Source organism: Bos mutus, chromosome 15, assembly GCF_027580195.1.
Source record: "Bos mutus isolate GX-2022 chromosome 15, NWIPB_WYAK_1.1, whole genome shotgun sequence".
Lineage (NCBI taxonomy): Eukaryota > Metazoa > Chordata > Mammalia > Artiodactyla > Bovidae > Bos > Bos mutus.
In genome coordinates, this window is record NC_091631.1 from 25,090,297 (window position 1) to 25,117,169 (window position 26,873).

General features: G+C 38.6%; 1 protein-coding gene across 7 annotated transcripts in view; it reads right to left on the minus strand.

Annotated features, from left to right (window-relative positions):
* The window catches only part of ANO3 (anoctamin 3), a 495,323-nt gene that overhangs the window by 198,107 nt on the left and 270,343 nt on the right, over positions 1 to 26,873 (minus strand). For 6 of the 7 annotated variants that reach the window (XM_070383648.1, XM_070383649.1, XM_070383645.1 and 3 more), the window contains 2 exons: positions 18,280 to 18,474; positions 17,125 to 17,196 (listed from right to left, as the gene is read on the minus strand). The exons of the other annotated variant lie outside the window; for it this stretch is intronic. In XM_070383648.1, the coding sequence (XP_070239749.1) occupies positions 17,125 to 17,196; positions 18,280 to 18,472 (265 nt within the window). In that variant the 5' untranslated portion in view covers positions 18,473 to 18,474. The remainder of the gene's footprint in view (positions 1 to 17,124; positions 17,197 to 18,279; positions 18,475 to 26,873) is intronic. 7 annotated transcript variants of the gene reach the window in all.

The following is a 26,873-nucleotide window of genomic DNA, read 5'->3' on the forward strand; positions in this document are numbered from 1 at the left end:
AATAAACATCTGTGACAATGAAGAGGACCACATTGCATATGATTAATAAAGTGAATCCCTCTTCCATTAGAAGAATTATCTGAAATATAAACAAAACCTACTAATGTGTTTTGGTTCTTATCGAGGACACAGATCCTTGTGTTTGTGTGAAATATGCCCCACGTGGTAAAGATCATTTAAATTTCAAACAAACTGAATAATTTCAACAGCACCAAATTACAATACCATATATATTTCATTGTCTTAAGATGCTTTTCCCCCACATTTTAGCATTTCTGAAATCAGGATGGGGTCAACAGTCCATGTTGGACCGTAAAGAAGACTGAGCACCAAGGAATTGATGCTTTTGAATTGTGGTGCTGAAGAAGACCCTTGAGAGTCCCTTGGACAGCAAGGAGATCACACTAGTCAAGCCTAAAAAAAATCAACTCTGAATATTCATTGGGAGGACTGATGACGAAGCTGAAGCTCCAATACTCTGGCCACCTGATGCAAAGAGCCAAGTCACTGGAAAAGACCCTGATGCAGGGAAAAATTGAGTTCTGGAAGAGAAGGGGAAAACAGAGGATGAGATAGTTGGATGGCATCATCGGCTCAATGGACATGAGTTTGAGAAAACTCCAGAAGACAGTGAAGGACCGGGAACCATGGCATGCTGCAGTCTATGGGTCACAGAGTCAGACATAACTGAGCAACTGAACAAGAGCAACAGTCCATATTTCCTAAAATTGATTATTAATTTGATGATGCTTTTCACAATTGCTAGTGTCTTAAAATCCAGTAAATTTGATAACTAAGAAAAACAGACTTTCAAAAAACAAAAACATTTAACATCTGTCTGGTATAGTAGAAAACAGGTAATTTTGATTATGACAAATGAAACTACTGTTGCTTTCCAGTAGCTAACTGGTAGAAAGACATACACTCTTAAAAAGTAGACAATTGGATTTTATCAAAGTTAAAAAAATGTACTTTAAAGAATACCATCAAAAAAGAGAGACAACCTTCAGAATATGAGAAAATGTTTGCAATTTATATATCGAATAAGGGACTTGTATATATGTATGTACAACTCTTAGAACTGAATAATAGACAAACAACCCAGTTTGAAAATGGGCAAAAAATCTGAACAGACATTTCTTTGAAAAAACATACAAGAGGTTCAAAGGAAAAAAATAACATGAAAGGTGTTCAACATGATTAGTGCTCAGGGAAATGTAAATCTAACCCACAATGAGACCACTTCATATTCACTAGGATGTATATAATAAAAAAGAGTGCTGATGAGAATGTTGAGAAACTGAATCTTTATATACTGCTGATGAGAATGAAAAATGGTGAAGATGTTGTGGAAAACAGTCTGGCAGGTCTTAAAAATTTTTAACAGAGTCACCACATGATCTTGCATTCTACTTCTAGGTATAATACTCAAGAGAAATGAAAGCATAATTTCACCAAAAAAAATTGTACATGAATGTTCCTAGAAGCACTGTTCATAATAGCGAAAAAGTCAAAACAATACAAATGTCCATAATCTCATGAATGGATAAATAAAATATGGTTTAATCAATATTGTAGAATTTTGTTCAGCAATAAAAAGGGCTGAATTACTGAATTACGGTAAAACCTGACTGCTGATAGGTATGGAATTTCTTTTTGAGGTGACAGGAATGATCTAAAATTGAATGTGGTGATGGGTACATATCTTTGAGAATATGCTAAAAACCACTGAGTTTTCACCCACTACTTAAAGTAGGTGAATTGTATGGTCAAGGTGAATTGTAACTCAATAAATCCATTATATAAAATACAAACAAACAAAAACCAAGATTCTCCAAGCTTAAGAAAATCAATTAGTATGTTAATGCAGAGAGCTTGATGTAATGGAAGGATAACTAATATTAGCTCCATAAAAGCCAAGTTTAAATTCTGGTTATGCCATTTATTAGCTGAGTGGCAGTGAGTCAGTTCCTTAATATGAAAATTTGGGGTAATAAAATCTTTTCATTCCAAGGATTAAACAGAATAATCTAAAGTGAAGAGGTACAAAAGAGCCTCTTGATGAAGGTAAAAGAGGAGAGTGAAAAAGCTGGCTTAAAACTCAACATTAAAAAACTAAGATCATGGCATCCAGTCCTATCATTTCATGGCAAATAGATGGGGAAACAATGGAAACAGTGACAGACTTTATTTTCTTAGGCTCCAAAATCAATGCAGATGGTAACTGCCACTATAAAATGAAAAGATGCTTGCTCCTTGGAAGAAAATCTATGACAAAACTAGACAGTGTACTAAAAAGCAGAGACATCACTTTGCCAACAAAGGTCCATCTAGTCAAAGCTATGGTTTTTCCAGTAGTCATGTATGGATGTGAGAGTTGGACCATAAAAAGGGCAGAGCGCCGAAGAATTGATGCTTTCAAACCGTGGTGCTGGAAAAGACTCTTGAGAGTCTCTTGGACTGCAAGGAGATCAAACCAGTCAATCCTAAAGGAAATGAATCCTGAATATTCATTGTAAGGACTGATGCTGAAGCTGAAACTCCATCCTTTGGCTACCTGATGTGAATTGCTAAATCACTGGAAAAGACCCTGATGCTCGTAAAGATTAAGAGCAGGAAGAGAAGGGGGCAACAGAGGTTGAGATGGTTGGAAGGCATCATCCACTCAATGGACATGAGTTTGAGCAAACTCTGGGAGATAGTGAAGGACAGGGAAGCCTGGCGTGCTGCAGTCCATGGGGTTGCAAAGAAATGTACATGACTGAGCGACTGAAGGACAATAACAAAATGTGACTTGTACACATAAATATTGAAGAATTATATATTTCCTTCCTTTGGTTTTTCTTAAATTCACAACTCAAATATTTAGAATCAGCAAAACAAATTATGTAATTTGGAACAAACAAAAAAACCTTATCTTCCCTTTTAAAGCCTAAGTGGGGAAGAAACAATGTAATTACCTTAAGTATGCCAATGTACAATTTAAAATTTAATCTAAATATCTCTTTTCCAATCACCAATAATATGATTTATGATAAAAACTTTTGTTGAGTCAAGTGGGAATCCAGTAAGTCTTCTAAATGTTGCTAGTAAACCAGCACCAGCTCAAAACAAAAGAGACTGATCAATATAGGAGGCTACTAAGATTGCAACATAAACTTTAGAGCCATCTCTGGAAGTGTAATTTTAATAACCAAGTTATTCCATCTCAGCCATTTTTCTTTATTATAATACTATTTTATTTCATTATGTTGTTACATTGTATTATAACTGCCTAAGCATCTGGAAACGGATGGTGAAACTTTTGAACAATTTTCAGTATGTGTGAGTGATCATATTAGTGATCACTTACTTTCAACTATGTAACCTTCCCATTCATTACTAATGTCAGCATGTTTTAGGACTGCCAGAGTAGCTGAGGCTGAAGATTAAAACAACAGTTATTAGGTTCAAGATGGTGGCATAGGAAGATGCTGGACCCACCTCTTTCTGGGGTAGTTACATATGCATCAGTTTCTTCTGAGAAAGAGCTGTAAACCAGATGAACTGCTCCTCCATGACAAAAGATAAAAGGACCACATCAAGAAAGGTAGGAGAGACCATATTTGACAGTCCTTCCAAAACCCCACTCTCAGCGTAATGACACACAACAGGGAGGGATCTCCTCAGTTCAGTATTTTTCTCAGAGGAGCAAGGGATTTGTGCCTTACATGAGGCACCCCAGCCTTGGATCTGCACCAGAAGACAAGGCCCCAAAATACCTGGCAAGGAAATAAATGGGAAGACATTCAAAGGACCCAAGGGACATATGGAACTGAGATTCACCTTTTAAAGGGCTTGCATGTGGTCTCATTCATGCCAGCAGCAGTTTAAAAAGTGCCTAGACTATATGTGAAGGAGATTCACTTGCTAATTTTAAAGCATCTGCAGAAAGGGCAGGAGACAGTTGAAACTCTCTCCAGAGACAGAGGTGTTAGTGGACACCATTTTTGCACTCTCTACCCATCCTGATAGCACAAGTGCAAGTGTCAGTCACTCAGTTCTGTCTGACTCTGTGACCCCATGGACTGTCTATGGAATTCTCCAGGCAAGAATACTGGAGTGGCTTCCCAACCCAGAGATCGAACTCATGTCTCTTGTGTCTCCTGCATTGCAGGCAGATTCCTTACCATCTGAGCTACCAGAGAAGCTAGCACAAGCAGGCAAGCTAAACCCTCTTGCTGCCCTGCTAGGACAGGTGGGGAAAGCAGCCTCTGCACTGTCTCACTGCCTTGCTGAAAGTAAAAAGCTCATGCAGTGTGACACTCCCTCGCCTGCTGTCTGGGAGCAGGAAACAAGAGCATTCTCCCCTTGTAGTTCAATGATGGTCTTTAGTGTTATGCATTTTTGCTTTGTGGTTATCAAGAGGCTCAAATATAACATCCCAGGATAGCAACTTAAATGTGAACATGTTTCAAAGCTCTTCAAGGAACTCTCGTATGGCATCACTGAGACCTACAGGCAAACACAGTCAAGGCATTTTCCTGCAATACTGCCCAGCTTACAGCTGACTCAGGAAAGCCAACAGGAACACTGGTGGTATTTATTGATCAGGTAACCCTGGCAGCCAAAGAGGCTGGTTTCTGGTCTCCACCAGACTGTGACAATCAGAGACAATTCTTGGCAGGCTACTACCCTCAGAGCAATGCACAGATCACAGACTGAAACACATCCCCACTTTCCTGTGAAAAGCCTATTTATTTATGTTGGAGCTTCAGCCTGAGGGATAGGCTTAAGTTTTCCCACACATCTAGAGTCTATGGAGGTACTTCCAACCTAGTAGAGAGATAGCATCCTATGCAACCCCTTTGCCTCACTTCACCTTGATAATAGCTTACACACTGATCTGGAGCTCTGATTTTTGTTAACAGTCTCCCAAGGCCACCCTCACATTTCCTGTCTGAAGACTGTAGGGTTTGGGATTGCAGCCCCACAGAAACTGTACTTATTTGCATACTTTAACAGAGCTGTCTGAGGCCATGGTCTCCAGTCAACCTGAAACTAGGTGCTAAGTGAGATTTCTTCCCTTGGAGACAACAGGTAAGTAAGAATCTCACTGGCAAAAACAAATACAGAGAAAAGGTAGTGAATTAATCACTTATAAATCTAGTAAGGAAGTTAAAAGACAAAAGTAGTAAAATCAACTAAAATGACAAAAATCAGTTTAGAAATACATAAAATGAAAAGATACAAAATTTGACATAAAAAACACAAACTGGAGTAAAAATGTAGAGGTTTGGTGCTGGTAAAGATCCAGACCCAGTCTTTTTACAATTTTTTATTTTGTATTGGGGTATAGCTGATTAACTTCCCATGTGGCTCAGATGGTAAAGAATCTGCCTGCAATGCAGGAGACCCTGGTTCTATCCCTGGGTTGGGAAGTTCCCCTAGAGAAGGGCATGGCAATCCACTCCAGTATACTTGTTTGGAAAATTCCATGGACAGATGAGCCTGGCAGGCTACAGTCCATAGTGTCGCAAAGAATCAGACACGACTGAGTTACTAAAACAATACACATAGCCATTTTACAATGCTGTGATAGTTTCAGGGGAACAGTGAAGGGACATACATACACACGTAGAAGACCCAGATTTACTGGTTCTTTGCTGTTCTTTTGTTGTCTGCTTCTCCCTAACAGTATCAGTGTTCTAAAGTCCTGACACTAACCAGTCACAGCACAGGTACTGCTGGAGCTATACTGAGTCAACCCCCCAACTGAGGAAATTCTGTGGATAAACTACTTTCCATTGTGTCAATGTGTTGGCGTTTATTCTACCCACATCTATCTTTCCATATATTCACCCAGTCAATCATCATTTATCTATCTATCTGTCACTGAAAACACGGTGCATGCTGGGCAACACGAATGGGACAGATATAAATAGCAATTGTTATCTAGCAAAATGAGTATGCATGGAAAGTAGAAAGAAAGTGAAGTCGCTTGGTCGTGTCCAACTCTTTGCAACACCATGGACTGTAGCCTGCCAGGCTCCTCCATTCCTGGGATTTTCCAGGCAAGAATACTGGAGCAGGTTGCCATTTCCTTTTCCAGGGGATCTTCTCGACCCAGGGATCAAACCAAGGTCTCCCGCATTGTAGGCAGACTCTACCGTTTGAGCCACCGGAGAATCCAAAACTGAAAGTCGCTTAGTTGTGTCCAGCTCTTTGTGACCCCGTGGACTGTAGCCTGCCAGGCTCCTCTGTCCATGGACTTCTCCAGGCCAGAATACTGGAGTGGGTAGCCATTCCCTTCTCTAGGGGCTCTTCCCAGTGCAGGGACTGAACCCAGGTCTTCCACATTGCAGGCAGATTCTTTACCTTCTGAGCCACCAGGGAAGACCAAGTATACATAAAGCCATATTCAAAGTGCTATAAGAATAGAAAGAAAGCCTCATCTCAACTTCTGAATGTTAGGGAGGACTTCACAGAAGGGTAATGTTAGAAAGTCATACTCTTCCTACTTAAGGAGAATGATGACTATCAGTTCTTTAAATGCTCTCCCAGAAGGTTTGTCAACCCAAATGAAAAAGAGGAACATAATCAGATTAGGTCGTCAGTGAGAAAACTAACACAGTAATGATTTCTAACAAATGAGGAAAATCACACTGAGGGATCACATAACGGTGAGAAAAGTAATGGGCGAATCCTACAGCAAACTCTCCAAAGATATGCATGTCAATAGCCTCTGTGTCGTTTATCCGTTTTTTCGGATTCTAAATATATTATTGGAGCCCCTACTATGTGCCAAATAACGTTCTTGATTCTGGGCTACAGGAATCAAGAAAGTTAACAAAGCCTCTATGTTCTGGAAACAGAAAGAGAAAAAAAAACCCACAGAATTTCAGGTAATGCTGCTGCTAAGTCGCTTCAGTCGTGTCCGACTCTGTGTGACCTCATGGACGGCAGCCCACCAGGCTCCCCCGTCCCTGGGATTCTCCAGGCAAGAACACTGGAGTGGGTTGCCATTTCCTTCTCCAATGCATGAAAATGAAAAGTGAAAGTGAAGTCGCTCAGTTGTGTCCAACTCTTAGCGACCCCATGGACTGCAGCCCACCAGGCTCCTCCGTCCATGGGATTTTCCAGGCAAGAGTACTGGAGTGGGGTGCCATTGCCTTCTCCGATTTCAGGTAATACTTTCTATGTATTAAAAAGAAGAATAAATCAAGATTAGAGCACATAAAGTGAAGTTTGTGTGAATCTGGTTTCTTTCGATGGAAGGCCCTGGGATCAGAACAATAGGGAACAGAAGGTTGAATTGGCTACAGCATTGGCTTCCCAGGTGGCTCAGTGGTAAAGAATCTGCCTGTTACCATGCAAGAGATATAGGAGACATGGGTTCAATCCCTGGGTCCAGAAGATCCCCTGGAAAAAGAAATGGCAACTCACTGCAGTATTTTTGCTTGGGAAATCCCATGGACAGAGGAGCCTGGTGGCTACTCCATGGGGTCACAAAAGAGCCAGACATGACTGAGCAACTGAAAAACAAGGGGGAAGAGGCAATAGGAAATGGCCATGCCCAGATACCTCATACAGCCTCTGAAAGCCAAGTAGGAGGTTTACATTTTAAGTGTAATGAGAAAGCTGGAGGAATATGAGGAGAAAAACGATGAGATTTAATTTCTTTTATTAAAGCTTCCTATAATTGCTGTGTAGAAAATAGATTATAAGGAAGCATGAGGTGGAGCAGAGAGACCAATTAGGAGGTTATTACACTATCTCCCAAGAAATGGTGGCAGAGTGGATTACGTTGTAGAGCACTTGTAGCAGCAAATGGTGAGCAGTGTTACATTCTGAATGTAACTTGAAAAGTGAGACAAGATGACTTATGTAATGTGCTTAATAAAAAGCTGGAAAGATTTGCAGTGACTGTGAGGCTTTCAAAACTAGAGAACAATGTCTTTCCCTGTAATTCCATTTTTTTTTTCTGTAATTGTAAGTAAATTGATAACATCAGTGGAAAAGTTATTTTTATACCATTTTAACATGAAACTGTTGGAAAAAATGATGAAAATTAGTGGAGATTAATATTGCAGAAAGACAGCAAAATCATTACATACATACATCATTACATTTGAACATAACTGTTTGGAGAAATAAGATCAACAAACAAGCCATTAAGCTGAACTATGAAACTTGTAGAAAGCCAATGCCTTGATTATCTAACACAAACCCCTTCCTGAGGGAGTCATTTCATAACACTGGCAAAATGTTGATTGCACAAGATTAGGAAGATGAATATTTTGGTGGGTTGGACCCAAAGTATATTGGTCTTAATTAGCCCTGCTTATCTCACTTCAAAGTTACCTGATTTTACTGCAGCGTGGGCAAGGGTAGAATGAGGCATTAGTTACTTGTTGATTGGATTGCTCTGTCTTTGCCATTTTCTCGTACACTAACAAGAAAAGAAGGGTGAGCAATAGTAGCAGGACTTCCAGGATTGATGAGCAAGATTGCCGGCACACTATGATTTCACGTTCACTGTTACATGGATCAGTACTTCCCAGAACAATTGTGTGTGTGTCTATGTAGCTATGTGGCTGGGGGAGAATGGTTTATGCAATGAAATGGTGCCCTGGCTGCTCTATGAAAAGAAGAATTAAAAGTCCAGAGACAACAATTAGAAGAATAAATGAAGAAAACACAGCAACAAAATCCCAACCTCCCAACCTGATTAGTTTCCTTTAATCAATCATCTCCCAAATATATTTCACCATGCAATGTTACTCCTCCATCTTTTGCTGCTCCCAGCCTGATACTTATTAATATCTTGCAGAGCTGGTGTTCCCTGGGTTTCACTAACCACTTGTCATCTTAAATGCCTGTGTCGCTATTGTGTTGATTAAGAGAGGAGATAAGAGATGAAGGTTTCCTGGGTTGAAACCTCTGTTCTCTTTGGCTACTGCTGCTAAGTCACTTCAGTCGTGTCCGACTCTGTGTGATCCCATAGAGCCCACCAGGCTCCCCCGTCCCTGGGATTCTCCAGGCAAGAACACGAGTGGGTTGCCATTTCCTTCTCCAATGCATGAAAGCAAAAAGTGAAAGTGAAGTCGCTCAGTCATGTCCCACTCTTAGCAACCCCATGGACTGCAGCCTACCAGGCTCCTCCGTCCATGGGATTTTCCAGGCAAGAGTACTGGAGTGGGCTGCCATTGCCTTCTCCATTGGCTAGTTAGATGATTTTTGTAAGTTAACTTGCCTCTTGGTGAATCAGGTTCCTCATTTGTAAAAATAAGATGATAATAACACCAACCCAAAGGACTGTTAAGAAAAATAAGATAACAGAGGCAGGGAGGTGTGCATGTGAGTTCAGTAAATTATTGTTATTCCAGTATGCCATCAGGGTCACATTTTGGTGATAACATAAAGAGATGGTTCAGTTCAGTTCAGTCGCTCAGTCATGTCCAACTCTTTGTGACCCCATGAATCATAGCACACCAGGCCTCCCTGTCCATCACCAATTCCTGGAGTCCACCCAAACCCATGTCCATCAAGTTGGTGATGCCATCCAACCATCTCATCCTCAGTCGTCCCCTTCTCCTCTTGCCCTCAATCTTTCCCAGCATCAGGGTCTTTTCAAATGAGTCAGCTCTTCACATCAGGTAGCCAAAGCACTGGAGTTTCAGCTTCAACATCAGTCCTTCCAATGAACACCCAGGACTGATCTCCTTTAGGATGGACTGGTTGGATCTCCTTGCAGTCCAAGGGACTCTCAAGAGTCTTATCCAACACCACAATTCAAAAGCATCAATTCTTCAGTGCTCAGCCTTCTTTATAGTCCAACTCTCACATCCATACATGACCACTAGAAAAACCATAGCCTTGTCTAGATGGACCTTTGTTGGCAAAGTAATGTCTCTGCTTTTCAATATGCTGTCTAGGTTGGTCATAACTTTCCTTCCAAGGAGTAAGTGTCTTTTAATTTCACAGCTGCAATCACCATCTGCAGTGATTTTGGAGCCTAGAAAAATAAAATCAGCCACTGAAAGTGAAAGAGGAGAGTGAAAAAGTTGACTTAAAACTCGACATTCAGAAAACTAAGATCATGGTATCTGGTCCCATTACTTTATGGAAAATAGATGGGGAAATAATGGAAACAGTGATAGACTTTTTGGTGGGGGGACTCCAAAAGCACTGCAGATGGTGATTGCAGCCATGAAATTAAGATGCTTGCTCCTTGGAAGAAAAGCTATGACCAACCTAGACAGCATATTAAAAAGCAGAGGCAGTACTTTGCCAACAAAGGTCTGTCTAGTCAAAGCTTTGGTTTTTCCAGTAGTCATGTATGGATATGAGAGTTGGACTGTATAGAAAGCTGAGCTCCAAAGAATTGATGCTTTTGAACTGTGGTTTTGGAGAAGACTCTTGAGAGTCCCTTGGACTGCAAGGAGATCAAACCAGTCCATCCTAATAAAATTAGTCCTGAATATTCATTGGAAGGACTGATACTGAAGCTGAAACTCCAATACTTTGGCCACCTGATGGAAAGAATTGACTCATTGGAAAATACCCTGATGCTGGGAAAGATTGAAGGCAGAAAGAGAAGGGGATGACAGAGGATGAGATGATTGGATGGCATCACTGACTCAGTGGACATAAGTTTGAGTAAACTCCTGGAGTTGGTGATAGACAAGGAGGCCTGGCATGCCGCAGCCCATGGGATCGCAAGGAGTCAAACACGACTGAGTGACTGAACTGAACTGAACTGAATAGCTTTTTTGAACAGGGAGAAATATGTCTTCAGTGAAACACTGACCACATCCACGTAACTCTGCCATAGCCTCAACATTTTTATGGGGCAGTTCAAAGTAGTTTACTCTAAAAAAATGAAAAGCCATTAATTAGAAACATCAGTAGGGTTCCAAAAATTGTACTAGAGCCTATTAGTATGGAGTATGGAAACTCCAATGCATTAACCAACTCAACATTAGAAGCTAGTAATCTGCATGCTAGATGCAAAATTAGAGAATATAACTTAACTGAATTTAAAAGACAGCATGTATTATTAAATACTCATGATTCATGAAGTTACAGTTTTTCCATATTTGACATTGTTTTACTTGACCTCCTCTCAAACATGATAAAGACATACCAGCTACAGATATTCAGCCAACTTTGAAAGAGCATTTCACAGCCAAGTTTTATATCTAGCTAGGCCCCTGGAATGCCAGGTGATACTACAGTCAGCTGGAGCTTCATTCCTGGCTTCATGATAGAGGTGAACATGTACCTCCGGTGTGATGTCTTAACCCCTTCAGAAGCTCTGATGTTTCTCTAAACTGAATGAATGATAGGCTGATGCTGGGAGATGCAAAAATAATGGGTATGAGTTACAAATTCCTGGAGAGATATAAACACAAGTCAAATGTGTCAAATGACTGAGATACTTGAATGGTGAGAAGGGGAAAAAAAGGAGTCTGGGCATCTAATTACATTATGCAGTAGAGGAAATGTTAATATTTGGATTGGCAAACTGTCAAAAATAAGATTCCTGGAATTGAATAGAAAGGTTTACATGACTGGAGTCATTGTTAGGCTCCTAGTAGTACCTTGGGAGAATTATTAATGAAGGGTTCTATGCAAACTGTAACACCTGCATGGATATTTTGAACAAGATTTTTGTTCTGTTTTTGTTTTCTTATCAGAAAACAACTAACACAAGTAACCTCTTTCAGGACTAATTACTTTTTATGGGAAAGACCTTTGCACTCTGAGCATATCTGTTCTGATGAAATGCTCTTCTCGATATTGTATGTGAAATGAACCTGCTGGTGGCTGTCTTCCTTTAATTAGGAAACTTAATAAGCCAACCTTGTGTCTAAGCCACACACACACAAAGAGGTATTATTTAAAAAAACACGACTAATTCACATTCAGAGTGCTATTATAAATAACACAGCTCATCCTTTAAACAAATTATGAAAAAGTGTCTCAGCGAAGTCTTCAGAGAGAGATCAATATACATGTTGTAGGCTAGACATGCTTAATTCTGGCTATATTTAATATTTATCTGGGGAACAGTTAAACGTATGGATCCTGATTTCTATCCTTAGATCAATTAAAACTGACTCTCTGGAGGTGGGTCCCGGAAGTTTTGAAAGCTCTAGGTGACTTGAGAATGCCTGATGCAGGCAATGCAGCCAGGCCACCAGTGTGTGCACTACTGAAAATTCATGGCTCGGGTTCCACGGATTACAAATAAATTCAGTCTGAGGTTATAAAATACTTGTTGGGGCAGACCCACGTGTTGGGGTATCACTCTTTGATAAAACTCTGACTTCATTTTATTTCTATTCAGTTTATGAAGGAAAGGCCCTTGTTTTAAGGCATTGCTCGTAGGCAAGTCCAACGAGTATGAATCCGAATATGAATCTCATTCAAATGAAGCAAACTTGCATTGTAACTGCAAAAGGCAAAACAGTATATTGAGTATAATTGTCTCTGTTATAAAAAAAATAAATAAAAATTATACTGTCTACTAATGGAGGATCAGGACAGAATCTTTCAGTACCACCGTTATTCCAAATGTTATCAACCAGTTCCAAATATCAGTTTTGAAAACTATGCATAGAGTTGTGTGCTATTTTGACTGAAATATGAGCTTTTTTCTCAACTTATAAAAAGTTTTGATGTCAGTATTTTTCTGTACATATTCTTACTATATAATATTTGTATTTATCTTCCTTAGAGAAAAAAGAAAATATGGACAGCAAGAAGATACATAACAACCCCAAATAACCACATGTGGAGATGATATTCATTATCAGCTGGCATAATGGTATATTTCTTTCTAGTTTTTTTCCAATATATTTTTAACTAAAATAAGAGCATTCTGCATTTACATTTGAGGAAGGAAATGGCACCCCACTCCAGTACTCTTGCCTGGAAAATCCCATGGACGGAGGAGCCTGGTGGGCTGCAGTCCATGGGGTTGCGAAGAGTTGGACACAACTGAGCGACTTCACTTTCACTTTTCACTTTCATGCATTGGAGAAGGAAATAGCAGCCCACTCCAGTGTTCTTGCCTGGAAAATCCCAGGCACAGAGGAGCCTGGCGGGCTGCCGTCTATGGGATCGCACAGAGTCGGACACGACTGAAGTGACTTAGCAGCAGCAGTAGCATTTACATTAAGCTGTTTTCCCTTCTGAGCAACATATTTCTAAACGTTCCATAATATAGTGTATTAATGAGCCTGTGATATTCTAACATGTATATATTTCACAATTTATCTACTCTCCCATTACTAAAATATTCAATTTGCTTCCATTTTTATGAATTTTTTTGTTTTATTGCTTAATTTTTTAAATAAATTTTTAAGTTTGGGGGGCTTTTTTACTGAAGTATAGTTGATTTAAAATGTTGTATTAATTTCTGCTTTACAGCGAAGGACTCAGTTATACACACACATTCTTTTTATATGCTTTCCCATTATGGTTTATCCCGAGGTCTTGAATATGGTTCCCTGTGCTATACAGTGGGACCTTGTTGCTCATCTATCCTGTATGTCATAGTTTGCATCTACTAACCACAAACTCCCAGCCCGTTCCTACCCATTCCCCTCCCTTTTGGTAAACACAAGTCTGTTCTGTAGGTCTGTGAGTCTATTTCTGTTTCACAGATAGGTTCATCTGGGCCTTATGTTAGATTCCACAGATAAGTGATACCATATGGTATATCTTCTCTTTCTGACTTGACTTCACTTAATATCATAATTCTAATAGCATCTATGTTATTAGATATCATCTGCAAATGACACTAATTTGTTCTTTTTTATGGCTGAGTTGTGTTTCATTGTATCTATGTACCATATCTTTTCTTTTTTTTTAATTTATTTTTTTTAAATTTTATTTTATTTTTAAACTTTACAATATTGTATTGGTTTTGCCAAATATCGAAATGAATCTGCCACAGGTATACATGTGTTCCCCATCCTGAACCCTCCTCCCTCCTCCCTCCCCCCATACCTCCCTCTGGGTCGTCCCAGTGCACCAGCCCCAAGCACCCAGTATCATGCATTGAACCTGGACTGGCGACTCATTCCATATATGATATTATACGTACTTCAGTGCCATTCTCCCAAATCATCCCACCCTCTCCCTCTCCCACAGAGTCCAAAAGACTGTTCTATACCGTATCTTTTCTATCTGTTCATCTGTCAATGGGCATTTAGGTTGTCTCCATGTCTTGGCTATTGTGAATAGTGCTGCTGTGAACACAGAGAGGCATGTATCTTTTTGAATTATAGTTAATGGCTACCCACTCCAGTATTCTTGCCTGGAGAATTCCATGCACAGAGGAGCCTGGTGGGTTACAGTCCATGGGATCACAGAGTCAGACGTGACTGAGAGACTAACACCACTTTCTCTTTGTCCTGATACATGCCCAGGAGTGGGATTGCTGCATCAGATGGTAATTCTATTTTTAGTTTTCTGAGGAACCTCCATACTGTTTTCCATAGTGACTGTACCAACTTACATTCCTGCCAACAGTGTAGGAGGCTTCCCTTTTTTCCATACCGTCTCCAATATTTGTAGAGTTTTGCATTATGGCCATTCTGACTGGTGTGAGGTAGTATAATTTGCTTCTGTTCTTAAATTTGATAATGACTATAAATAAAGGCTGTAAGAAAAAATGTTTTTAATTTCTAATATTATTTTTCTTGGGATAACTTTTTAGATGTAAAATTGGGCACTGAGTCTCTAAAGTAAGTATTCCACAGATTTCCCCCTCTGTCCTATATGATAAAATATCTCATTAAATAAGTCATTTATCATTAACTTGTTGATAGTGTGAAGAAGCAGAGTTCAATGTGGCTGAATGAGTTTTCAGGCATGTTTGTTGCCCCTTCCTCTGGAGACTTCAGATAACTATTAAAAAGTAAAAATCTACCAGAGTGTTCTAGAAGGCAAAATTCTGATGGAAGTGTTAACTAATGGAGCAGCTTAGCCTAGAATACGTTCAGAGGTAAGAAGAGAGAGTGACTCTCCTTAGACAAATCCTGGAGATGTCTGGACTCAAAGATGGCAGATAAACAGAAGGAAAGAACGAAAATTGAGGGTGAAAACATGATGAGAACTGAAACAGGCAATAGAAAACAGAACAATAGAACAGGCAAACAGAAACCATTTCTCTACAGAAATTCACAGCATAAGAGAGTAATGTGGGCATTGGCACTTTAGAGTGCAGTCCTCAGCCTGACATGGGTGGCTCATCTAAGTAACAGTTCCTTAACCACTCACTGTAGCATAGATGCTTTCTGTTTCTAAGACTTGTCCTTGTATCCAGCTTTGAGTCAGTCTTTCCTAAATGTAAACAGAGGACCAAAAAATCACTAGAAATTTGAGAAAATTCTACAGCTAAAAATGATCCCTGGGAAAACAGACTAAAATTTACAACGCAAAGGAAAACTTAGGACAATAGCCAAGTGTTGTTAGAGAGATGCTGTATTTATGAACGGAGAAGGCAATGGCAACCCACTCCAGTGTTCTTGCCTGGAGAATCCCAGGGACGGGGGAGCCTGGTGGGCTGCTGTCTATGGGGTCGCACAGAGTCGGACACAACTGAAGAGACTTAGCAGCAGTAGCAGTATTTATGAAATATAATAGGATACTCTGAAAAAGTTATATTCTGAAAACAAAAAAACTAAGTATACATATACTGTTGCATCCCCTGCCCTGCTCCCCTCCCCAACAGAAGTGAAAAGAGATTTTGAGGAAAAATTCCAGGAATCTTCCTGAACTGAGGCAGAAATCAAAACTATGAGATGAGAGAAAATGTCAGGCTTTTAACTAGATTTCCCAAAAGAGAAAAAGAAGGAAAACCAAAGTGCATAAATTGTAGATAAAGTATCACAGAAGTGGAAAGGAGGCATAAGACAAATATATAAAGGACAAATGATCTCTAGAGTGGGATGAACTAAAACACATACACAAATATATAAATATAATGTTGTATAATTTTATAACATAACAAAAAAAGTAAATATAATAGAAATGTACACAGAGAAGAAAAATCAACTACAAAGGAATTTCTAACAGTAATAACAGATGTTAGATGACATTGAATTAATCACCGAATTTCATAGGAAATTATTTTTAATGCAGAATTTTATAAACAAAGAAATATCAATCAAATGTAAGAACCAACAGAAGTCATCTCAGATATAGAATAACTTAAAAAGATTGCATCTCACATCGATATTCACAGGTAGTTGTTTAAGGATATATTCTGAAAAAAAATGAGAATGAAAACTAAGAAAGAAGAATATGGGGGGAAATTAGAAAATGGAATTAATGCAGTAATTCAATGAGAGTCAATGGACACCACTTAAGAATTTCTTAAGGAAGAATGAGATAAAGGATATAAAAACAAGAAGCTGAAGTATAATGGAAGTATTTAGAAAAAGGAATATTTTTCTTTTCCTGAGAAAAAATTTAGATGATCTCGGAAAATAAAACTAACAAAAGTTTGTGACATTATATAAGCAACAAAATAAATGCAATATGATATGACTTTAAGTATGTGATAGAGGGTGGGAAAGGAGAGTTTATTTGACCTTGACTCTAAGAGGATTCAAGAGTAGCATAGAGGGCATAACTTGGAATTGTATAAAAAGAAGTGATACTGCATTTTTTTATTAAAAAATATACTATTTAAAGTTATAAGTTTAATCTGAAGTGATTAAAAATTTTAAATGGCAATGTAACTGAAAAGAATGAAAGGCTATACAAATGGACTAATAAGCCCTCATCTAGCACAAGAGATCAACAGATAATACTGAAATTTGATAAATCTATACATAGTATAAAATTTTTTATTCATAGAGAAATGAAGGAAATTTCCAAAAGACTAACAGCAGAATTTTTTCTTTTTTCTGTTATAGGATTGTTGTTCATTTAAAACTTTCTGTGTTTGATTTACCAACTGTACATGACATACCTTAACAATACTTTAATCTTTTATTCTCATCCATCAAATGTTAAAGACTAAACATGAAATTTTTTCTTAAAAAATAATGTTTTAAATTTGAAGACAGTTTGCTTTTGGAATGGGAGAAAGGAGGAAGAAAATATCAAAAATCAACTCACCCAAGCAAAAATCACTGAGGTCGGTGAAAGAACATTTGAGCACAGAATCTTTTCTCTCTTCCTCAGTGTTAACTAGAACAACAGCAAAAAGACTTTGTAGTTTGGGGGACTAAACACATAACAATGATTAGAAAAATAACCATGGTGACTAATATCCAAATGACTGCCAAACATGAAGAAATGTTTTTCAGTTAATGAGTTGAAATGAGAAAGACACCCATCTTACATTTTAGCACTTTGATTCTCTTGAACAATTAGCCACTTTTCTTACTGGCCATGGATGTAAGCTGACTATTTAAAATAGGCAGTACTTTCCCAATACTATTGAAAAGAGAAAATCAGAATTTTCAATTTATCTAGAGGAGGAAGCAAGCTTCAGGAATCATAAGGAAATGAGTTTTCATAACATAAAAGCTTTTAGAGATGGATGGGGAAAAAAAAAAAAACACCCATCCACTGAATGACAAAGGGCCTGGTTGTATTTTGACTCCTAACTCTTTTGAAAAGGAGTTATCCAAAGGTATAAGGAAGGAAGGAAATATGGAGAAGGAAATGGCAACCCACTCCAGGGTTCTTGCCTGGAGGATCCCAGGGACGGGGGAGCCTGGTGGGCTGCCGTCTATGGGGTCACACAGAGTCGGACACGACTGAAGTGACTTAGCAAAGGTATAACGGCATCTCAAACGGGCAGCTGTGTGTAGTTTTGGTTGCCAGCACTTGTCCAATCACATCTTCATGCAACCAAATCTTTATTGCTTTACAGTAAGTATTATTTAAAGTTTTTGGGTCTTTTGTTTTAAGGAAACCAAGTTTATTATTGCTGGCATATTTAATTACTGGTAATAAATTCTCACTAGGAATGCTAATAAGCCAGTGATTTGGGTGGCTGGTCTTTCTCCTCCCAACAGAAAGTAGGTCCATATCTGCATGGTATTGGCTACTTTTAGGGACATAAAGGGATGAACATCATCTAGCCAAGGAATGGCCTTTTGTCTGACTGGCAGGGGCAACTGTTCTCCTTCCTATGCCAGTCTCCTTTCTGAAGACTCCATAAACACTAAGTGGAAGAAAGGAAGAGAGGGCAAGAGGGAGGGAGAGAGAGACAGAGGGTTGGAACACTACTCTTTATAAGTTAAGCAAGAAAGTAGAGCTCACCTTGCTCTGCTTTGTCAGCGGAGATTGAGGTTACAGAAGTGGGATCCTGAGATTCACTCTCAATTGACTGGAAGAGTGAGGTAGACTGGCTCAGGCTCTTTGAGTAAGCATAGCTCTGGGCCAGGCAAGGCAAGGATCTCCGAGATGGTTTTAATGAAGTTTCTTTTGCTATCTCACTCTTGCTTATATTCATACCTGCAAATTCAAAATGGCATGTTTTAACAATAAGAAATTATCAGAAGAAATCAACAAATAATTTTAATTCTCATGATGGCTATTTCAGGAAAATACTATTGAAAAGTACCACCTGGGGATTAGAACTAAGTAAATTCTGTTTCTATATTTTCAAGGGAAGTGTTTTGAGATTTTTATCAAACAATTATGAGAAATAAACAGCTCCTCTTCCAGTTTTGAGCCTTCACTATTTGTTAAAGGGCCTGCAAAAAAGAAACTGAGGTTTAAGTTCATTTGGGGAGTTATAAGGACAACAATTTGGATTGTCTTTGGATAAATCTGTTTCAGTTTTAAAGTAGAGAAATAAATAAAACCTAATGAACTGACATTCAAATTACTCTTATTAACTGGAACCCTTCTTTTTATACCTTATCCTCCTTTCAACACATGCATAACACACTAATGGGTGAGCAAGAGGCGGAAAGAGGTAGCACATGTAGTTAGCACAAAAATCGGTCAATAGGCAGGGGTCAAGGGACAATATTCCTGTGCTCCATGTAACAGTCCCTCCCTTCACAGAGGACTGATCTGCCAGAAGAAAGAATGCCCCTAGATAGGACTCTGCCTCCATAACTGGATGTCCCTGTAACTGTATGCTCCCAGCAATGAATGACCCCATGCCCCTGCACATCCCTGTCCCCATTATTCCTCACTTCCTCACATTAATCCCAGGGCATTCCTCAGCCCTGGAATACTGCTGTGAGTATTCTGGCATATGCCTTCTTTTGCACATACTGAGTATTTCTCTAAGAGGAAACACTTAGATGTACAGTTGCTGGTTTGAAGAACATGAATATTTACGATTTGGATAAATAATGCCAAACTGGTCTCCCTGAAAGCTTTATCTTTTCACACTTCCACAAATAGTACAAGATGGAATCCATTTCCTTATGAAATTTCCTGGCCAACTCTAGACAGTATCCATTGTTTTAACTCTGAATAAAATAAAAAGCCAACAAATAGAAAACTAAAAAATTGTTTTATTCTTTGTGTAACAGATTGAACATGTTTTCATATATTTCATAGCCGATTATAACTCTTCAATGACTAAGCGATTTTATGGTTTTTCTAGTGTATTGTTAGGCTTTTTCTTGTTATTTTATACGTACTTGGTATATGTGTGTATACATATACAGATAGATGGATATATTGTTCAGTCACTAAGTTGTGTCTGACTCTTTGCGACCCCATGAAATGCAGCATGCCATCCTTCTCCGGCCTTCACTATCTCCCTGAGTTTGCTCAAACTCATGTCCATTGAGTCAGTGATGCCTTTCAACCATCTTATCCTCTGTTGCCCCCTTCGCCTCTTGCCCTCAATTTCCCCCAGCATCAGGGTCTTTTCCAATGAGTCAGCTCTTCACATCAGGTAGCCAAAATATTGGAGCTTCAGCCTCAGCATCAATCCTTCCAATGAATATTCAGGGTTGATTTCCTTTGGGATTGACTGGTTTGATCTTGCTGTCCAAGGGACTCTCAAGAGTCTTCTCCAGCATGACAGTAATTATCATATTTATTATAAGACAAACAAGTTAACTAAACTCCACCAACATTGTTCTGGTCAATACTTTTAAGCTATTTTATAATCAGCTCATGAATTAACTCCAGATTTCTAAGAATGTATCAAATGCATGAATTCAAATAAAGACAAGCAGAGGTACCAATGTGCACTGTCCTTTGAGAAAAATGAGAATCTTGGGGAAAAAATGACAATTTTTGAAAGTGGTTCTACAGAAATAAGACATGATTGAATAGATGAAATGCAAATAAACCTAGCAGTATGGATTTTATCTTCCTGTTTTATTAAAAAATGTATTTAATTAGTTTCAAATAATTATCAGGGTGCAAATAAAATGTGAACTAGAAAGGGATGCAAGAAAAAATTATAAATTGATGCAGTCTTTGGCAACTAACACTTTCACTTTCTTTCACTTAGCTTTCTGGGACTCCATAATAGTAAGAAAGGAAAATACTCTTTTGAAGAGGGATTCCCTAAGGCCTACAAAACTCATATTGAAATCCTACTCAAATATCATACAATCTCCCTTAGTTAAGGACTGACTAGAGTTTTCTATACTACATCCAAGGAACTGCACAGGAAAAATCTGTCCTAGTAAGGTTTTATACTTGTGAATCTTTTGTAATATGGTCTAATATTTTATTTCATTTAGAAGACACTGATGTTTAATATTAAATGATCTGTTTTTGTTACAGGGCTCTGGCTGAAAACTATCTTTTACCATAGAAGAACATATAAGTAAATGAATAAATATTCTTTGGAGGGGGTTAGTACACAGATGGAAGATGGTAATAGTTGCTGGTAAAGATACTAGAAACAGAGAGAAATGCCTTGGTCCTCTGAGAATGGCCTTAATAGGGACTCTACAATGATACTAGTTACCTTAATCTACTGAACCCAGAATGCATGTTCAAAAACTGCTGAGCTAAAGATGACAATCACACTGGTGCCTGAGTGCATGTGCATGCTAAGTCACTTCAGTCGTGTCCGACTCTTTGTAACCCAACGGACTGTAGCCTGCCAGGTGCCTCTGTCGATGGGGATTCTCCAGGCAAGAATACTGGAGTGAGTTGCCACTTCCTCCTCCAGGGAAATCGTCCAGAACCAGGGATCGAACCAGCATCTCTTAGGTCTCCTGCATTGGCAGCCAGGTTCTTTATCACTAGTGCCGACTGGGAAGGCCAGCACACATGTAGATATTGTTATTTTATAAACCAGTATAGGGTGAGACTAAGCTTTATGCTCATCAATGCTATCAGTATTTTCCATCATTTGATTCATCTCTGTATTCACCTAGTCACAGAAAAGACATTACTTGGGTTTTTGCTCTCTGCAGGCTCCATGTTGATATTAGATATACAGTGGTGAATACGGTTGACATATAATTTCTGCCCTCATGGGACTTTCACTCAAGCAGAGTGTCAGACATTGGTCAAACAATATGTATACGCATATATAAATTGTCTGAAATGCTATGAAAATACAGGCATAGTTATATAATGAAGAATTATAAAAAGGTCTTTTTTATGAAGTGATCAGGGACATTTTCTCTGAAGAACTGACAATGTTAGGCAAAAAAAAAAAAACAAACATGAAAAGGAACCTAACATATAGAAAGGTGTCTATGTATGTTTGTGTTGTTGTTTATATGTGTGTGTCTGTGGGGAGTGCTTTTAGGTAAAGATAATAACGTGTAAAAGCCGTGGGGAGAAAGATTGCAACATATTTATAGAACTGAAGAAAACAACAGCAGCAACTGCAGTACAGTAAGTGAAAGAGGCACAAATGGGCTACAGCTGCAGCCAGGTAGGGGGTAAAAATTCCCTATGGTTCTTTGGGGAGTTTTGCATACGCTTATGTTCCCATTATTTTTCACAGATTTATCTGCCTTATGTCCTTTTTTTTTGAATAACTGCATTTGCCAAAATTTATAAAATAGTTTTAAACATACTTCAAATGGGAAATGAAAATGTGAGAAGCAATGAAATTTACCTACTCTAGGTCATAAATCAAGCAATTGGCAGAAAACTGAATGTGAAAGTGATAAGTCATTGGATTCCAGAACCCATGATCTATACAGAATGCTCCCCACACGGCTCTTCACAAACCCCAGTCCTAGATGAGTCGTTACCATGGTTTCACTTAGTAAAAATATCACACAAATTTTCAGCAGAGGGCTCTGAATGTAGAAACCACAGAGCCAGAGCAAACTTCAGAACCTGTAATTCTATATCCACAATCTTAGCCAACTCTGAAATATGCTGATGAAAAACGAATGTGTGCTGTTTGGTACACAGTAACTGGGATGTCTACCCATCATCTGACAAGTTGCTGTTCTTGTGCTGATCTATAAAATAATTGTTTAGTCATGAAGTCGTGTCTGGTCTTTTGTGACCCTATGGCCTGTAGCCCACCAGGCTTCTCTGTCCACGGGATTTCCCAGGCAAGAATACTGGAGTGGGTTGCCATTTCTTTTTCCAGGGAATGTTCCTGACCCAGGGATCAAACCCACATCTCCTGCACTTCAGGTAGATTCTTTACCACTGGGCCCCCTGGGAAACCCTAAAATAATGGATAGGAATAATACACAATCTGCTATGAGTAGACACTGTGACTGGCACAAAATAAGTATCAGCTATTATTTGTAAACCTAATTGTTATTTTTCCATTTCCATCATTAAGTTAACAACGTGTGTAACTGAGTTATATAACATAAATATTATTATGCTTAAACCTAATTTTTATTCATTCAGTTTTCTAATGTTTAATAATTCCAACAATTATTGAGTTCTTTTTCTGGACCAGGACTTAACTCAGCGTTTGGTAAAAATGCTGCTCACCATCAAGAGATGTTCATATACATAAAAGTAGTTCTTTATATTAAAAACATATAAAAATATGGATAAGTCATCATAAAACCACCAAAGAGGAACTCCTAATCCAAGACGTAGTAACAGTGAAGTCCTGACTGTGTAGGTAATCTGAGCTGATGCTTTCTGAACCATTCCTTCTCCTACAATTTTATTTATAATTCTTGGATTTAGTAAGTTTTCTACAAAGGATAATGCATATAAGGTAAGAAATTCTGTGTAAGACCTTCCATAAACACATAACTGTGGAAAACATTTGTTAAAAGCAACATAAAAAGAAAATTGAGAAAACAATGTTGATGATACACATATCCTTCCTAAAGCTCTGCATTTTTCTTCCCCATTGACCTTAAAGCAGAACTTTCTCATTTCCTAAACAATTGAGTGTTTCCAAAACTATCATACAGGTTGGCTTTGCTAGAAACCAATAAAATTTAAGCTGAAAGTGTGATAACCTAATGTTCTAAAAAGTACAGTTTCTTTTCAAATTTCCACATCAAACACCATCACATTCTGCTTGGCATAACCAGCAATATCTGTTCTTTCCTTGGCATGATTAACACTAACTACTCCCACAGCACATTCAGGCCTATTTTCTTCTATTCTGAAGTTCCATTTCTTTTCTTGTATGACTTTACCTGGTACCCTTGAATATTTGACAGTTACCTATTTAAAGCTAATAACTAGAAAAGAGACCCCAGTAACATGTCAGTTTTGGTAAACATATGCAGCTCTTAAGTTCAAGGTTAAACCTGTAGAAGCATAGAAATATGTCATTTCCTATATTTATAACAGCTTTTTCTAAAGCAACAATTAGTACTACTTCCAACTGTTCTAAGAGGACTTAATAAATGCTCACATATTTAAAAGGATCTCATGAAAAGACTATTTCACTTGGGTATACACAAAGGTCCAATTACAAATAAGGTATTTTCTAGAAATACATTCACATAAGACATCTGACATCAAAGGAGGTAAAGTTCTGATTGAGATACTACTTAACTCAATGAGCTTCCAGATGATAAAAAGTTTTAATTGGAAAAATAGGTCCTTTGAAAACTTCAAAGAGAAAATTGAAGAGTAAAAAATTCTTTGTTGTTTTCGGTGCAAAATACACATTTTTCAAAAGACCCACCACTCTTTTATAAAATTTCAAAAAAACTAACTCATCCTAAAGGACTCATGTGAAAAAATGTATATATATATTTAATATATATATAAAATAAATGCATATTTATAAGTATATAAAATATATGCATATTTTATAGATCAAACTTTGACATTTCTGCCAAGTAAATTGTTAGAAGAATTTGGGGAAATTTGTAGCAAAAGAACACAATATTGTTATCTAATGAATTTCATATTATGTCCATAAGAGGAAATTTTTTTTTATTCACTTCTTCCATACATATCACCCTCTCCTCCCCTCTCACCATGTCTGTAATTCTATTCTCTGTCTGTTTCTCCATTGCTGCCCTGTAAATCAATTCTTCAAAACCATTTTTCTAGATTCCGTATATGTGCATTAGAATACAATATTTATCTTTCTCTTTCTGACTCACTTCACTCTGTATAATAGGTTCTAGGTTCATTTAGAGGTTCATTTTTCTAGAGAAAATTCTTAAAATAAATTTAAAAATAAATATATTTGTCTATTTTTATAGTCTCAAGAAGAATTACGCTATTTAGTAAGATTTTATACCTTTATCAGAAGTACTTTCGAACTGATGGCCAGAGGAGAGGTGGTGTCTTAGATGTTATTTAATTTTATAAACTCCAAACACATTTTGCTATATTAGTGGATACAATCAAAGCATATTTACCTAAATAATAAGCTTTATGGGAAAAAAAAGCAAAAATGGGCAGATAATTTTCTTATTTGTCTGCCTTGTGAAATCGTAATAGTTTTCTCTCCCTCAAAAGAACATGTGGCTTGAGTGTGTCCTTTTCGGCAGAAGTTATTTCTACGTGATAAAAGCTCTATATATTGAGTGCCTACAAAATGCTAGGTGCACCCTGTGTGTTATCAATACTTCTCACAGCAATCCTGTTAAGACTTGTCATCCCCACTTTACATGTGAGAATCCTGAGACACAAAAGACAGTAACTTGTCTCAGGTCCCACAGGCAGCAAGTGTTGGAGCCTGAAACAAACCAGGTCCACCTGATTTCAAGGTCTCTGTTCTTTGGAATATAACAAGCAACTTCTCTGTTTACTTAAAAATTCATTTTACAATAATTTGCTCTTCACTCACTTTTCAGTTTTCCTCTCACTTGAATAAGAATAGTCCATTCTAAAGGAGATCAGCCCTGGGATTTCTTTGGAAGGACTGATGCTAAAGCTGAAACTCCAGTACTTTGACCACCTCATGCGAAGAGTTGACTCACTGGAAAAGACTCTGATGCTGGGAGGGATTGGGGGCAGGAGGAAAAGGGGACAACAGAGGATGAGATGGCTGGATGGCATCACTGACTCGATGGACATGAGTCTGGGTGAACTCTGGGAGTTGGTGATGGATAGGGAGGCCTGGCGTGCTGCGATTCATGGGGTCGCAAAGAGTTGGACACGACTGAACGACTGAACTGAACTGAACTGAACAAGAAAAAGTATGTCTACTCATACTGTCCTAGTAGAGTAGAGATAGTTGTTGTTTAGCCACTAAGTCTTGTCCAACTCTTTTATGACCCTAAGGACTGTAGCCCACCAGGCTCCTCTGTCCATGGGATTTCCGAGGCAAGAATACTGGAATGGGTTGCCATGTCCTTTTCCAGGATATCTTCCCGACCCAGGGATCAAACCTGCATCTCCTGCACTAGCAGGGGGATTCTTTACCACTGAGCCACTAGGGAAACCAGAGATGGTTAACTCAGAGTAACTGATGAGTTTATTAAAAGTGAAGTGACAGTCGCTCAGTCATGTCTGACTCTTTGTAACCCCATGAACTATATAGTCCATGGAATTTTCCAGGCCAGAATACTGGAGTGGGTAGCCTTTCCCTTCTCCAGGGTATCTTCCCAACCCAGGGATTGAACCTGAGCCTCCAGCATTGCAAGCAGATTCTTTACCAGCTCAGCCACAAGAGAAGCCTACTTAAAGGCTGTGGGCAGGATTAAGATAAAAAGATAACAGTCAGGGAAGCTTGCTACAACTAAGTAGCAAGTACCCGGAAACCTTTATCACCCCTGGGCCGACAGAGCAAGGAGAGGAAGTAGATAAACGAACCTGGAGACAATTAAAGGTGGGGAAGAGGAAATCTGTCAGATTCCGTGTGCTTAGACACAGGAACATAGCCACTGCCAACCACAGACAGGCATGAAGGGAGCCAAGGAAATAATATACCCCAGCCTCTCTTTTGTCAGCTTCTAATCTGCTGCTGAAGCCTCCCACTGGTCAAATCTAAACGGTAGTTAGGGAGCATGAGAACCAGCAGTTGCTGTCAGTCATAGATATCTGCTTGCTGGGGCATGGTGCAGGGTAGAAAAAGGTACAGGATGAATGTGGGGATCTACAGACACAATCCACTACACATGTACAGATGTGTAACTTCAGAGGAGCACCGAGCATAAGCCTTTGGGAGGAGAAAACAACATATGTCTTTTTAACACTAGAGAATAAAATTTAAAGTTTTTTTCTTTTTTAAATAAGGGTAAGTACATTACTAAAATTACGTCCGGCATGAATACTCGAGTGAGTTGCCATTTCCTTCTGCAGGCAACCTTCCCGACAGAGGGATCGAATCTGCATCTTCTGCCTTAGCAGGTAGGTTCTCTACCACTGAGCTACCAGGAAAGCCCTTATCTTTCTGTACTGCTCTGATTTCCAAGTCAAACAGTCCACCAAAAATAGGTTCTTTTCCTTGCTATTCATTTCATTTTAGTCGCTCAGTCGTGTCCAACTATTTGAGACCCCATGAACTGCAGCACGCCAGGCCTCCCTGTCCATCACCAACTCCCGGAGTTTACCGAAACTCA